Raw genomic sequence first — 16615 nt, forward strand, 5'->3', positions numbered from 1 at the left:
CAAGTAATATGTGGTGCAAATGTCCTACCTTCAATAATAAGATATTTCAAGTCACTGGAACTTCATATTACTTTACCAGAACTACATAAGGATATTGAAAACATACATGCACATGTGGATAAATATATTTTTAGCAAGTTTTTACTTGTCCAATGTAAATAATTTGAAGCACAAATTTATTACTGCTCATACTAATTAAATTGCCCATGAGTTAATGATAGCCGGTTCTTTATCTACAAAATGTTGATGAGGAAGAACAAATCAATATGTATAATGTTTTTATCTGAGCCATCTCGCATATTCTGTAAGCAATATATGGAACCAAATTACTAAACCCGAATTATCCATGTATATATGATTGAATTGAGACATGTAGTTAACTAAAACAGGGGAAAAAACCATTTGAAGCATGATTACTAAACCCCAACTAGGCATGTACAATTAACAGTAATTCATATTAACAATACATTCAAACTACAATTAAGCATGACACTAACTAACATAACATTCCAAACCCCAATTCAAAGCCCCAATTAAGCATGACTGTAAATTAACTAAACATTCAAAACCTCAATTCAAAGCAACAATTCAGTAATTAAAGAAGAACCCTAATTCAAAACCCGTCAATGAAGAACCCTAGCTACTTAAGATAACATCATGGTAGAACCGTCGATTGAACCCGTTAATGAAGAACCCAAATTGAAATCGTTGCCGAGGAACCCTAATTGAACTCCCTTTTTACAACCCATTGTTTGGGATACCTCGTTGAATGTTTTTGGTTGAGAAGTGAGCGAGAGAGAGTTGTGAGCGAGATATGAGAGAGATCGAGTTGTGGGCTGTTGAGAGCTGTAAGAGAGGGATGTGCGAGATGTACGTGAGAGTGAGTTGTGAAAGAGTGGTTTTGGAGAGTGTAAGAGTGAATTGTGAGAGTTGTCAAAATGTTTATTAACCTGCTGAAGTGAAAATTTTAATTAACCCGCCTTGACAAATATTATCTGCCCGCCTATTTTTCATCACTTTAGTTACACTTTTTATAAGGAGCAACAGCTACACCGGGTTCAGCGTAGCCATAGATATCGAATCATGTGTATGGTAACATTTATTCATATTAATGGTAACAATAAATAATAGTGTAGCCATAGATCAATTTTGGTCAATTTTAAGGCATGTAAGGCTACACTTTTGCTTGTAACACTGAAAAAAGTGTTGTTGAATCCAATATATGGTGTAGTGACATATCAAAAGGACAATATATTGCACATATGGATAAGTTTAAAATAAATATGTTGTATTGTTCTGTTTTAAGCTACAAGATAATATATATTGTATGTGTAATCAACCTTCAACATTCATAGTGAAACTTGATTGCAAAATTAATAGCTAGATATCAAAATCATAATATTTTGGCAAACATCTTTAACCCAAAACTCGCCATCCCCACTACTTGTGCACGCGTGTCTCACTTAGCTTGAAGAATAACTATGAGCACCCTAATTATGGAAAATATTTATGCAAATTAGATGCATTTCTTCATGTTTATGCAACGCCTCATATTTGACACATATCCATCTGGAAATTTTAGATCTTTCAGCCATTCACATACTTTTTGTTTTGGCTTCTTGTCCAAACTATAACATGCTTTCGGATACTTTCGTGTCAATTCATCAATTGCTAACTCAGGTCTTCGACAAATCATTGCGATATCATCTCTTGCCTTCGAATTATCTTTGGTTTTAACTTCAATGGCCATGATAGTGTTGAAGATATTTTCAAAGACATTCTTCTCAATATGCATAACATCAAGATTATGTCTAATTGATAGTGTCCTCCAATATGGTAAATCCCAAAAGATGCTTCTTTTTTTCCATCCACAATTATAAGCTTTAATGACTCTAGCATTGTGCTCTTCACTTTCCAATTCAGTAACTTTCATCAAACCAAGTGACTCTATTTCTTGAAACACATCTTCACCTGTTCGGACTGGTGAGGCAGACTCGGTGACTATCTTTCCCTTTGTAAACCAGTTTTTATTCTTTCGAAATGGATGATTGGCCGGTAAAAACTTTCGATGATTATCAAACCATGTAGTTTTTCCACCATGTGAAAGACTATATGCATCATGATCATGAGCACAATGGGGACAAGCTAAATGACCAGCAGTTTTCCATCCAGACAACATTGAATAAGCAGGAAAGTCACTAACAGTCCACATCAAAGCAGCTCGCATACGAAAATTTTGTTTCAAAGAATTATCCCAAGTCTCCACACCAACTTCCCATAACATTTTCAACTCAGCAATCAATGGTTGAAGGAAAACATCTATCTTTTGTTTTGGATTTTTTGGTCCGGGCACAAGTACGGACAGAAATAAGTACTGTTCTTTTGAGCACATCCACAGAGGCAAATTGTATGGAGTTACTATAATTGGCCAACAAGAATATGATTTATCAGTTGCACCAAATGGTTGAAACCCATCAGCAGAAAGTCCCAGTCTAACATTTCTCGTCTCTGAGGAAAATGAGGGATGTGCTCTATCAAATTGTTTCCACTCCTCCGAATCTGAACAATGACGCATCACACCTTCTTCTTCATCATGTTCAGCATGCCATCTCATATGCGTTGCTGTCGTAGGCCAAGCATATAACCTTTGCAATCTCGGTGCTAATGGAAAATAGATCATCCTTCTAACAGGCACTTTCTTTCTCTCCTTCTTGGCTTTGTTAAGTCTTGTTTTGTATCTCGCATGCGAACAAAATTTACAAGACTCCATGTTGATGTCTTCACCCCAGTATATCATGCAGCCATTAATACAACAATCAATCTGCTGGGAAGGAAGCCCCAGTTCTTCCATGTACTTCTTCGTACTATAAAAGCTATCAAGAAATGTGTTATCTTCAGGCAAGATGCTTTTGAAGAACTGTGACGTCTGATCATAACATGTCTCTGACCAATGATGATCAGATTTCAAACACAACATCTGCGCCATGGCAGACAACTGAGATGTTTCACAACCTTCATATAACTCTCTCTCAGATGACTTTAGAATATCATATAACTTTTGTGCCTCTGCATTTGGAATCTCCGGATCAAAACTCGGACCAGCAGCATCCATCACCATATTGTACATTAGGTTGTCATCATCTCTTCCGCCTTGGGTATTGGAGTAATTTGTGGATGATTGTTCTCCACTTTGTCGAGCAACATATGGCTCTCCATGTCGATCCCACACATAATAATCTCTTACAAACCTTTTCTTCATTAAGTGCAGTTTCACCGTCTCTGCATTCCAGAATTTGCGATTCTCACACTTGAAACATGGACACTGAACATTTGTCCCATTCATGGACTCTTCTCGAGATATAACATATCGCATAAAATTTTCCAACCCATTTATAAAATCTCGAAATGTCCTCGACTATCCTTCCTTTGATACATCCAAACTCGATCATTGTTCATATTGGACTTCTTAGTAACCTACAAAAATTCATAATTAAAATAATTATACATATACTTTCTTTTTTAATTCGAGCATGTAGTAAGACCCATAAATGAGTTTATCAATTAGAAAGTTTACAGTGCCGGCGATAATCCAACAAACTCCTGACACAAGCAAGTAGTTTGAAAAACTACAAGAATACATCCCTACAACTGCATACTATGACTAGGATGTAAAAAAGCCGAGACCCCGCCTAACCATGCGGCAAAACCATACAAAAGCAAACATAACACAGAAAACAGTCATCCACAAAAACCAACAACGGCACAGCAGGGTCAAATCATGTGCAGACACTCGTTTGCGCGCCTAACACACACTACCATTTGCGTGCCTAACAAATTTATACAACACATCTCATTTTTGCCAACCAATTTTTCCGTTGGCAAGTCTAGAAATCGATTGGGAAAAAACAAATTTATAAGCCCACAATAAATGGACCTCCAGGGTGTAGATAGGTTAAGATTTGCAAGCTAATTAGTAACAATGCATAATAACAAACAATATACTAATGTCAAGAAAATAATTAATAACGTACTTAAGAAGCTCACAAAACATTAATTAGTGAAAATAAAGAAAAACTAACCTTAATATATTGCAAATAAATCGTCCTTCGATATATGTTAGAATGTTGAGAAAAGAAGCTCTTGTATGTTTTTCTCAGATGAGAAGAAGAAATGGATGGAAACTAGCTTTGAAATTTTGTTCATGAAGGTAGGTTGAGAAGGTAGGTCACTCGTAATAAATGCAGTTATTACATTTACCAACAGACTAGCAACAGATATAACTTTTAACCGATCTGCATTTATAACGAATTAGTGACAGAATAGTGACGGAAACTAATTTGTAGTTTCCATTGGTATAGCGTTGGCATTTCGTTACTAATCAGTTGTTATTCTATTACTAGTTCGTAAACAAAATTTGATGGCAATTCATTAGCATTTCTGTAGGCAGTTTCGCGCGGGTAATTTTGCCGCCTATTTTACCAACAAAAGATTTCATTAGCAAATATCTACCGGTTTTTTATTGGGCATCTGTTAGTATTGGGTTGGCTTCTCAAAATTTTTGGTTCTGTTAGCAATTTGTTAGTAACGGCTAACAGAATGATATCCGTTGTTAAATTCGGTTGGCAAAATGGAGAATTCTTGTAGTGACCTTGAGAGCAAACTGCTAAGCCTGGACACAATTGCAAATCGGCGGCAGCATATCTTAAGGGGGCAGATGATAGCAAGTCAAGAAAGTTGCGGATGACTTACTTTTTCCCTTCCCAGAAAGTTTTTGCAAGCAATTGACATTCTTGGAGAAAAGAGTAATTTACAGTAGAAATATTTGTTTAGGGAGGTTGTTTTAGTTTCTTTTTAGGTTGCAATCTCTATACGGCTATTCTTTTTTCCTGCAACTAGTTGTAATAAATATAATTCAAGGGATTTATTTTTAGACATTGGAGGATAATATAACATGTTATGATGAAAATGAGTAGCTTAATTTTCGTTGAGTGTTCGAGGCCAAGATTTTCTGTGTGTTGGCATGCAAAAGAGAGGTGTTTGAAGCCTTTTTTAGCAGGGGGGTCAAGTAAATTAATCAACCTGTGCCCTGGCAAAACATACTCAATCCAACACAAATTTGCATTTTAGCTAAACGTTATGTAAAATAATACAATCTAAATTTGTAAAAACAGAAATCATATACTATAACATTGATATATGTATAAACATTTGTCAGCTCTCTGGGTTCATAATATGTGGTCATTCCCAACTTTCTAACAATTCTCGTCTATTGTAACACAAAATTTTGTTGGTATTTATGAAATTCTATTATTAATAGAGAGAAATAACAGAAAAAGTGATGAAAAATTATGTGGCAAAAATGATCATAATTAAGGAAACAACTAGAAATAGGAGAAAAATTCATCAACATTGAAAAAACAACAATATAACAACAAAAAATATGTTGGGATTGACATTTACTTTTCCTCTTAATTCTATTCAATTGAAAGCAACAAGACCACAATAAAATCAAGCCAAAACTGAAATTCACATTATAACTAGCTTTTTTAAACAATCACTAATTTTTGCAACACTAATCACTATTTTCTTTTGTCCAAAAAAAAATCACTATTTTCTAAAGAGAATATCACTAAATTACTGATTTTTAATTTTTGTTTACAGGTTGGTTTGTACACTAGTACAAAATTATCTTTATGCATCGCACTTTTAGCGTCGATTCTTTAAAAAACCGCCGCCTATTCATGTTAAAGGCTTGGGCCGAAAATTTAACCGACGCTGTAAGTACTCAAGCAAGACCTTTAGCATCGACGTTTAACTTAATTAACCAACACTTTTACAAAGTTAAATTCATCAGTTATTCATATACCCAACATAACTGGTCAGGAATATGGCGTTGGTTATTCAGACAAATGACGCAATTGGTTAGTGATATTATTAATAATTTTAAACCCTCTTTTGAGGAGTGGAAACAATGACAATTTTTTTTTTAATTTACTAATTATTTATTTTATGAATAACGAGATTGATATATACATATATATACATAGATATATATATACACATTTCTTAATTCATTAATTAGTTTCTATTTAATTATTATTTTATTCGTTTATATCGGCGTAGGACGAATATATATCTGCGTGTGTGCGTGCCAATATTAAGTAATAAAATAACAACTAAATTAATTAAAAAAGAAAGAATAAAATGGGCCGGGATGTTATGGGATATCTGATGAATCAAAAAAATTTGGGGTCTTTGTGTGGTCTCTCCATCATTTAGCAACTTCCTAGCGCCTTGCGGTGTGTTTGAGATATTTCTTAGGTATCTATATACTTAATTAATTTTATATAGTTTGATAAAATCTAAACTTTTATTTAATTATTGTTAAATCACAAATATGTATTCCTAATATATATATGTAGAAGGATTATTTTTTGAATTATCACATGCACATGCTAACATCACACACACACACATAAACGTTCATTGTACACCATTTAAAAATTTGGAGGTTTGAAACCGAAGTTAAATTTTGAACAATGCCATATTAATCCTTTGAAATTTTAATTAATATTTATAAACAAAGTTTTTCTAAAAATATTTGTATGCAAACTTAAGATTTCTACTTTTTTATTGAATTATTAATAAGTGTTTGAAGTGTACAAACATATATATAGTGTAGAAAAATTATTTAGTAATGAATTTTATAAATTACTTGTAAATTTATAAACTCATCCATGTATACAAGTATACTAAGATTATAAATGTGAATAAATTTGAATAATTTAATAATTTAAAATTAACTCCTTATGATTCACTTATTTCCCAATACAAGTATAATATAATAATTTGTTTACAGTAATATTAATTTTCACACACCAACTAAACTAAAATAAAGTAAATAATGGGCCTAAATCCTATGGGATATATAATGGACCTAAAAATTTTGGGCCAAGTTTGACTTGTGCATTATGTAGTTGGGTTGTGGGCTCTTCATCATTTATCCACTTCCTAGCACCTTCGGGTGTGTTCTAGAAATTTCTTATGTATCTATATAAACACTACATTTTATAGGCGATGGATATAATATTGTAAACAGTAAATTAAGTTTATACACTTTTCTCTTCTAATCATTTTCAGTTTGAACACCAGTACTACCAAAAACATTCAAATGTTTAGATTATTTGTTATTCTTTCTCCATCCATTTATTCTTATTGGAATGATTTTATGATCCATTTGATAGACATTCTTTCTCCATCCATTTTCTCTTCAAAAGTTTATGGTATGTGTTTATATATGTATATGTATGATTGTATTATTCATTTGATAGATCGGTGTGTATGTATGTATATGAACATTCGTATTAATAAAAAAATAGTGCTTATAATAATAGCAATAGTTCTTGAAAACCCTCTTTTAAAATGTTTTTTTGTCATTTGCTTGAAAAAAAATAATTTTTATTCTTGATAAATAAAGACAGTCAAGTGTGCCTCTTAGCTTAAATAAGATATTAGTGAAAATATAAATATATTGTTGCAATTATTTTGACATGATGTAAAGATATCATATTGATATTATCAATGAGCCTAGGATTATGAATCTAAAATTATATAATTATTACTCTCCCTATGTAATTCACCTAAAATTTTTGATATTTAAAACTTTTTGTTATCATTACCGTTACTTATCGAATATGTTAAACAAATTTATAAACTGTTATTTTCTCAGGTAACTATAACCTTCCATTACAATCTTCCTAAACAATGAAGAAATTGCTCCAATCAAATATCAGGTATGGATACTAATTTTAAAGACCTGCTTATTAATATATAAATATTAATATAAAATTAAAATTAGTTTTGACTTGGTTGTATAGTAGAATCATATATATCTATATATGTGTGCGTGTGTGTGTATGTGAATGGGAAAGTTGAATTTAGCTTTGTATTGAGTTCTTCATTTTCCTATTTCCTCAAAGGGAATCTGCACGGGAAACAGATAAAAGAAGAAAACGTAAAAAGAGCGGTGGCAGATCGGATAAGAGTTTGGGGAGCATGGGATATTCTCCCCGATGAACTCCTTGTTTCAGTTATAATGAAACTAGATATTATCGACTACCTTGCGTTCAGTGGTATCTGTAGATCCTGGAGGTTAGCGTCTATCGATATCCGCAAATGCTTTATGGAACGTCTGCAACCTTTAGTTGTCGTAAGGAGAAGATATTGTAAGAAAACTTGTGTTCTGTTCAATATGTTCGACGGGAAAAGTAGCAAGTCAATGCTGTCAAATTGGACTGGTAGGAAATTCTGGCATTTAATAAGTGGTTACTTGATCACAATCGACTGCAGAGAACTTTGGCTTGTGAATTTAACGACAAGGCATGAGCTGCATTTTCCTTGCTCTGCCTGCATTTAATGACTGGTAGGAAATACTTTTTTCCATGAGTATTTGAAAAAAAAATATTTCAAAATACTCATGAAAAAAAATTGAAATTGTGGAGTGCAAAGTTAAAACCCCATATTTGTTAACTTTAACGGTCAATCAAATGGAGAGTGGTCAAAACGGTGCAAAGCGAAGCGCTTTTCAAAATTTAGGGTGCATACCGACAAAAAAAATTATTTGAGACCAAATCGAAAAAGCGCCTGAACATAAGGGGTGCAAAGTGTCAACCACTTTATTGTAAATTCAATAGATTCATGTATTGCTTTATGAAATCAAGGTATTTAAAAATTTTCTTTTAGATGATTAATATTTGTTTTTCCTACACTTTAGTTCTACTTCAATTTTATTAATCCTAATTTTCTATGAATGGTTACTATAAACGCTATAACATAATATGGTATAATTAATCAATCTTCAACGTTTGTGATGGAACTTTACTAGAAATAGTAAAAACAGAATATATCATATGAATATAGTCAATTTATGAATTCGCATTTTAAAGATATTCACCGCATATCAAAAGGACAATATTTTCTAGATATCCATAAGTTTAGAATGAATATATTGTACGATCATGTTTTAAGCGACAAGATAATATATATTGTATGTGTAATCAACCTTCAACATTCATAGTGAAACTTGATTGCAAAATTACTAGCTAGATATTAGAATCATAAAATTTTGGCAAACATCTTTAAACCAAAACTCGCCATCCCCACTACCTGTTAGGGCTGAGAAAAACCGAATCGAACCGTGCAATTCTGGTTAGGTTCGGTTTTAATTTTTCTGAAAATTTCGTTTAATTCGGTTTTCGGTTATTAACCGAATTACAATTGGTTCGGTTATCAAAATTATAAATATGGTTATAACCGAAATATATGTGTATTAATTTAAATTATATATATATTTATATATATATATATATATATATATAGGCTCATGATCAAATGGAAACCACATAAAATAAAAACTAGAAACCAATACAAGTTAGTGATATTCTCAGTACAATTTAGTGATATTCTCTTAAGGATTTAGTAATCTGTGTTGTAGTAATTAGTGTAAACTTGCCGAAAACTGCTCAGAATCTCCATATATGTTCGAGAAACTACTCAGAATCTCCAGATTTGTTCACGTTTTCGATTCAGATGGTGGTGACGGTGGTGGAGATGGTGGAGGTGAAGGTGGAGATGGAGGAAGGATGATTGTAACGGAGGTCTGGACGACTTGAAGTAGGGGGTTGGAGCGTTGCTGGAATAGTGGTGGCTCGGCCGTGTTTTGAAGTTGAGCCGAGGTGGAGAATGAAGTATGAACAGGATTGAAGGAGGTTGAAGCAACGACCAAGATGGGGCTGGTGAAGATGGAGGTGGAGATTGTGTTGTCAGAGAAATAATGGAGGTGGAGACGGAGGTGGTGGTTATGGAGGGGCGGGCGGCATAGAGGTGGTGGTTATGGAAGAGCCGACGACGGAGGTGGTGGCAGAGGCGGATATGGAGGTGGGGTTGGTGAAGTTGGAGGCGGGGTTGGTGAAGATGGAGGTGGAGATGGGGTTGTTTAAGAATTTAGTGGTATTTACTTTAGGATTTAGTGATCCAGCTTGGTTTTTAGTTTCTAGAATAAAGAGGTTTCCATTGGAGTAAGACTCTCTCTCTCTATATATATATATATATAGGGTCTTACTCCAGTACAAACTCCTTACTGTACAAACATACAAACCAGTGATTATGACAATAATATTTAGTGATTACCGGATTTTAATTTAACAAACACATACATACATACATCATCCCCGCCACCACAATCACCTCCAATCACCACCACCAATCACCACTGCCCAGCGCCACACTCTCTCTCCACCATCCACCACCAACCAACATGCCCAGCACCACTGCCCAACGCCTCTCACTCTCACCCACCACCAACCACCACCACTGCCAGCGGCTCTCTCACTCTCTGGTTGTTCGCTCACCGACCAGTGGTATACACACACACATTCACTACTGCTTCTCTTATCTCCCTCCATCGCGTCTCTCTCCCTCAATCATATTTCTATCACTACCCTCGCACCGGTGTCACGGATGCCGCCGGCCGCGCTGCACCACCACTCGGCTATGCCGCCCCGTAAGTGCTCCCCTCCCCTTATCTCTCCATCAGGGGTTCAGACCCCCTGGTAGATTTAGTGATTCTGTTCAATCATTTTGTGATTCTGTTCAAGTTATTTAGTGATTGTTTGTACGTTTGTACAATAAGGAGTTTGTATTTGAGCACTTGCCTATATATATAATATAGAAATAGTAGAAATAGCAGTACTACTTAACTAAACAATATGAATATGAGTTTGATGTGAAATTTATGGGTAAAATAATGAGAGAAATCAGTGCAATAACAACAAGAGCACCAAAATGCAAGAGACGAATGATAGTAGAGAGACTGTACAGCAAACACAGAGAAAATTGATGAAGGGATGAAGGGTTTCAAGAACTCGCTGACAATCAATCTTCATAAGAAAAAAATCTTCCCCTTTTCTAGATTGAGCTGCATATTCCTCATCTCTCTACTAAGAAGTACAACTGAAGGCACGAGATCATGATGATGCTATGCCTCTCCACCCTAGACCCCATCCTCACAACCCCAAAACACTTCCAAAAGAATAAAATAAAAAAAATCGGGTTTTTCATAATTGAAACCGAATTATTTCGGTTCGGTTTAAAAGAGAATTCGGTTCAGTTCAATTTGATAAAAAATTCGCATTTTGGTTTTCGGTTATTTCGGTTCGGTTTGGTTTTGAACCGAACCGACCGAATGCTCAACCCTACTACCTATGCACGCACGTCTCACTTAGCTTGAAGCTTGAAGAATAACTATGAGCACCCTAATTATGGAAAACATTAATGCAAACCAGAGTCCATACATACTACATAAGAACGTGTAAAGTAATACAATGCATAAAAGATATAGGGAGCAGATACATGGAGCCTGCCTAGAAACCAATCTTAATATTTTGATGAGTCATTGACATGATCATTTGTTTATCTTCGTGAGTCAGTAATGATGTAGAGGATGATCAGGATTGATAGAATCATGGAGGAAACGCTTGAGATTAAAACCGAGAACCCAATGTGTCGCAAGTAGGAATCATAGACATTGCAGATCTTTTGACATCCAACGTTTGAGTTTATTTTAAGTCCTAAGTATGCTACTTCACCTGAAGCTCCAGTTGAGGAAGCTAAAATCCCTAAGAATAGCTGAGAGCAAAAATGCAAAGGTTATAAAATTATTATGCCTATTGTCGTATAACAGTGTAGGGAAATGAAGAATTTCCATTGCTTACCATAACTACGGCGGCAGAACTTTTCATGAGTGTTGAGAAAGATAAAATGGTAGTAATTATGCTGTATAAGCTCATAGAAAGGGCTGATGACCAATATCTGAAAATCCATGTCCGTAGAGGGTCATAAGCAAGAACCACATCCATTTTGAATACACCGTCGTCACAGTACAGATATTAGGGAACTCAACGCAAATGAAGAAAATTGTAGGGGCTGCATATCTTTAATATTCATCAGCATGTGAAACATTCACGCATGTAATAGTTATATACGTGCACAGCATCTAAATAAATGCAAACATATAGAAATTATATTTAAGTTAATTGAAACTTAGGATTGGTGAGTATTAGGTTTGTGGAAACTTTGGCTATATTATTATATTATATAATAGGCAAAAATTATAACGAGTTTTTCTGTGAACTTGAATTTTATTTGAAATTTTGAATTTGACCAAATTACATATTTGGATTAATTTAAAAAATAGTTGGATTTAGCTTTTCATTTGAAATTCAGTACATTCAAATACAAGTATAATCGCACATCAAATCATGTCATTTGAAATCCAAAATTTGAAATGAAAAAATGTATGTTGTCAAACGCAACGTGGCCATCATGCACATAAAAATATAAAAAAGTTATTAAGATATGATGTATGCCTTTATAACTTCTGAAATATTGCAAATTATGACATAACATAGATATTAAATTAGTAGTTTAAAAGTATACTTATTCATCATCTTTGAGTTTGTTTTATGTTAGATAACACCTATCTCTTTTAAAATTTAGAAGTGAGGTAAAAATGTGACTCATTAGAATTTCTTGAAAATTTAGAAATGACATATATTGACAACTCCAATCTAGGCATCCTGACGTTGCATGCATAATTTTGGATGAAAAAGTTAATGTAGTTTGGTGTATCTTGAGATTAAAAAATTAGAAAATGGTGAATATTAAATCTCTTTTTTCTATTATTTTCAGATGAACTGTAATTAAGTTGTTGGAACTTCCCTTCAACACCTGGACATTGATAAAGACTAGACACCAAACACTTGCCAATTTCTCTCCAAAATTACAGTTCAACATATCACTGCAGTATTTACTATATTGATCTGCTGAATTCTCCCATATTCTTAGTAATAGAAACAAAGACCTATTATATTAGAAACCCTGGGGGCATCCAACATTGTAGTATATGCCCTGCTCCCTTCACTACTAGAAATTTGTCAATAGACATCGGCTAAAAAGCTATGTCTATGTAAAATCTGACCGATGTCTTCGTGGGTGATGAGAAAAGTAAGTGCATTACACATCGCTTTTTAGCCGATATCTATAACCAGTTTACACATCGTTTAATATTACAATCTGATGTATTTTTTAAAAATAGATACTTTCACTATAATTTCAGTTCCTCATTCCTATGCCCTCTATATCATTTTAAACTTGTCACATGCTTAATAAAATGATACTTTAACATCTTAAAACTTGTAAAATAGATGTATATGATAACCTTTTACATCATGTTTTTATAGGAAGTGATGTGGTACCCTTCTTTTCTTTAAGAAAGCGATGTCTTTGTTCTTGTTTTACATCAGTGTTTTTTATACTCTGATATCTATTATATAGTTTAACATCAGGCTTTTTCTTGTTAACTGATATGTGTTCATTCTTATGACATCGGTCCATTAGTACCTTTTGAAGGAAATTGTCTTATTTACATCAGTTACTAAGTGATGTAAATGTTAGTTTTAAATTGCCATGAATCCCCCTGTTTTCATGAATCCACGGCCTGTTTCATTTAAATTTCCAAAAAATTCCAAAAGAATACCAAAGCTATACTGAACAACCAATTACCAATGTCTAGCCTACCATAACGGAACTAAAACAAAATTAGCTAGCAAAACAAAACTTCCGCAAAAGCCAAATATATTACCATCAATCATTACCAATCAAATTACATCCCACAATCAAAGAAACTGCACAAATCCTAAATATTAACCAAGCAACCATAATTTACAAGCCATTAACGTACTCCAGCAACCATAATTTACCAACTACATTTCCCCCATTTATCAACAAAATCCACTTAGCTAGCTAGTGTCACTGTCTTACATAAACTGAACTAAAGGAAACCAAAGTTCTCAAAATAAACCAAAGTCCTGTTTATAAGAAGGACTCGATATGGCTAAGTGTCTCAAACCGAACCTCGTCAAGCTCAGCCTTGGAACAAATCACTTTCCGATTCTTGGGTGCCCACTGAAAAATGTAAAACAATAACATTGAATTACACCTAAATTTATATGTACATCAATTAATTATATCAACAATGGATTAGGCAAAGAAAAATACCCTTTTAAAAAATGTCATTTCATTGTCCATGACAATCTCTTTCATATACCGCATAATAACATAGCCGCATTCAGTTCCACCGGGCTGTTTAGGACATCCATATTTAACCAAAAAAAACTCAAAATAGTAAGTAAAGTAATGCCCCTGGTTCTAAGCATCAGTAGCACAAATTGTTAAAAATAAATAAGAAAGCTTACTGTAATATATTTGAAGCTTGGGGATTTATTTCCCCTTCCGGCCTGAACATTGAAAGTAATCACAGCCCTGTCATCTTGGCAGCGTTAATAATGCACATGCATTTATATCTCCATAAGAAAGATAATCAATAAAATAAATAAATGAAAATACCTTGATATTGCTTTTTCCAAGTTAGGGAAACTAGTTGAACGAGGCAGAGGATTAAGTATGAAAACCTCGCCACCCCAAAACAGAACCAATACCCAATGGAAACTATTTTTAACAAATATTTATGAAAAACACAATTACTATCAAAATCATATAAATTTTATTTTTAGTCATGTAAAAAACTAAATAAAAGAGATTTATAATAAATAAGAAAACATTTAAGCTACTTACTTGCTATTATGCGGCATCAAAAAGAGACGATCAGGATTACCCTCTTTAAATCGATTAACCAAGTTATCTTCAAAAGAATTGTTCATCAAGTTCAGCGAGGCTCCAGGATCACAAAAAGCAAATTGATAGCTTAGTGCCATTTTCACGAACCACGCAATGCAAGTATCTACATTGTAAATGAATTGAAATTATATAAAATTACACGAATATGAATTATAACTAAACAACAGTCATTATCTAGAAGACAGTAATTAAAAAAAGTTTACTCACGCCATGTATGCTGCAATTGCTGCTTGGCCAATCATATTAAACTCAAGCAAGGCGACTATGTTTTCATACAAAATGAAGATTCTTTTCTCGATACCAAACACCTCAGCATCACACGGGATTTGAATTGAGTCTCCGGAGGATTGCATAAATGTTGTTGCATGTTTATACAACAACCGAAAGCGTTTTGGAACATTTTTATTGATCTCCATGTTATGAAACAGGGACTGGACTTTATCTAAATCAGTTTTAGGTTCTTTTACTTTACCATCCTTTCCTAACTTCCAGCGAGATAGACTACACTTAGGACACTTAGAAGCATCAACATATACCCCCGATATAGTATGCAATCGTTTGGACATGAGTGGTACTTTATGTATTCTGGGCCTAAGTTGGATAATGTTTTCTTGGCTTCATATGCATTAGGTGGCATCACATTTTCCTTAGGAAGGAGAGAGCCAGCAGTAGATAATAAATCTGTAAAGGCGCTATCACTAATTCCAAACCTTGCTTTCCAATTATGCAGTTTTAACATCGACTCCAATTTGGTACATTCACTACCCTCATACAAAGGCTATTGAGCATCAGCCACAAATCTCCTAAACTGATACAACTCATTATTGTACTCACTCGAATTACACGCAGCATCACAAACATTGACTGTTTGTGATGCATGACCAGGGGAATGCATCGATGCAGGGTCAAGCGTAGGTGCAGGGCCAGGGACATTGTTATGAACTGTTGATCCAGTGATTCCACACCCTTGTGTGTGTCAAATCCAATCAAGGTATCCCAAACTAAAACTGTATTCATATAAATGTCCCCTAATAATCTTAACCACAAATTTTTTGAAGTTAACACATCTTTTACAGGGGCATGGGATTTTTTTAGTATCACTAGCATTTTCCTCGGCAAATATTAAAAACTCTTCAACCCCGATTTCATAGTCAAGTGTATCCCTATCTTTGAAAATCCAAGACTTGTCCATGTTATTCTCAAACTACCTGATTGTCAAATATGATATCAAATTACATGGTAACAAAGATCCAAACACAATATACAATTACATTTACAAACTAAACAAACACAAATATATTTGCACTGCTGTGCATAAAACATAAAAAACAAATCCCAAGCTCTAAACATATATGAAACAGTACATAAAAAACAAACCCCAAGCTCCAAACATATATACAACTACACATTTAATTTTCACATGCATACATATAACTACAAAAAGTTATACTTGAAACCGAAACATATATATAAGTATAAAGAAGAATATAGAAGAATATATATACCTAAAACCCAGCAGCTTCGAAAACCCAGCAACTCCAAAATCCAGCAGCTCCAAAATCCAGCAGCTTCGAAAACCCAGCAGCTACGAATCTCCATGCTCCACTCCACCCACCCTAAGCTTCAAAGAACCCTAATCTCCAAGCTCCACTCGACCCTAAGCTTGAAGATCGAACCTTAAGCTTGAACACAGCAGCTTCAAATCGCGCACAAATCGCACCTAGGGTTTGACCTAAATCAGTTAATAGAACATTTGAAAGAAAGAAAATAAGTAATTAAACCAAGAACGAGGATGGAACAAGGATTGAAGGATTGAAGAAAATCGCACATAGGGTTTAGCTGTCGAGAGAAAGGGGGAAGA

At 34.1% G+C, this 16615-nt stretch overlaps 1 protein-coding gene across 1 annotated transcript; it reads right to left on the reverse strand.

Annotated features, from left to right (window-relative positions):
- Positions 1 to 1392: 1392 nt before the first annotated feature.
- LOC108202119 (uncharacterized) lies at positions 1393 to 4192 on the reverse strand. The gene is made up of 2 exons (XM_017370501.2): positions 4080 to 4192; positions 1393 to 3474 (listed from the first exon to the last, which is right to left on the reverse strand). The coding sequence occupies exon 2, from the start codon at positions 3371 to 3373 to the stop codon at positions 1517 to 1519; it is 1857 nt and encodes a 618-aa protein (XP_017225990.2). The 5' UTR covers positions 3374 to 3474; positions 4080 to 4192; the 3' UTR covers positions 1393 to 1516.
- Positions 4193 to 16615: the final 12423 nt, after the last annotated feature.

The sequence above is a fragment of the Daucus carota genome, chromosome 9 (genome assembly GCF_001625215.2).
Source record: "Daucus carota subsp. sativus chromosome 9, DH1 v3.0, whole genome shotgun sequence".
NCBI lineage: Eukaryota > Viridiplantae > Streptophyta > Magnoliopsida > Apiales > Apiaceae > Daucus > Daucus carota.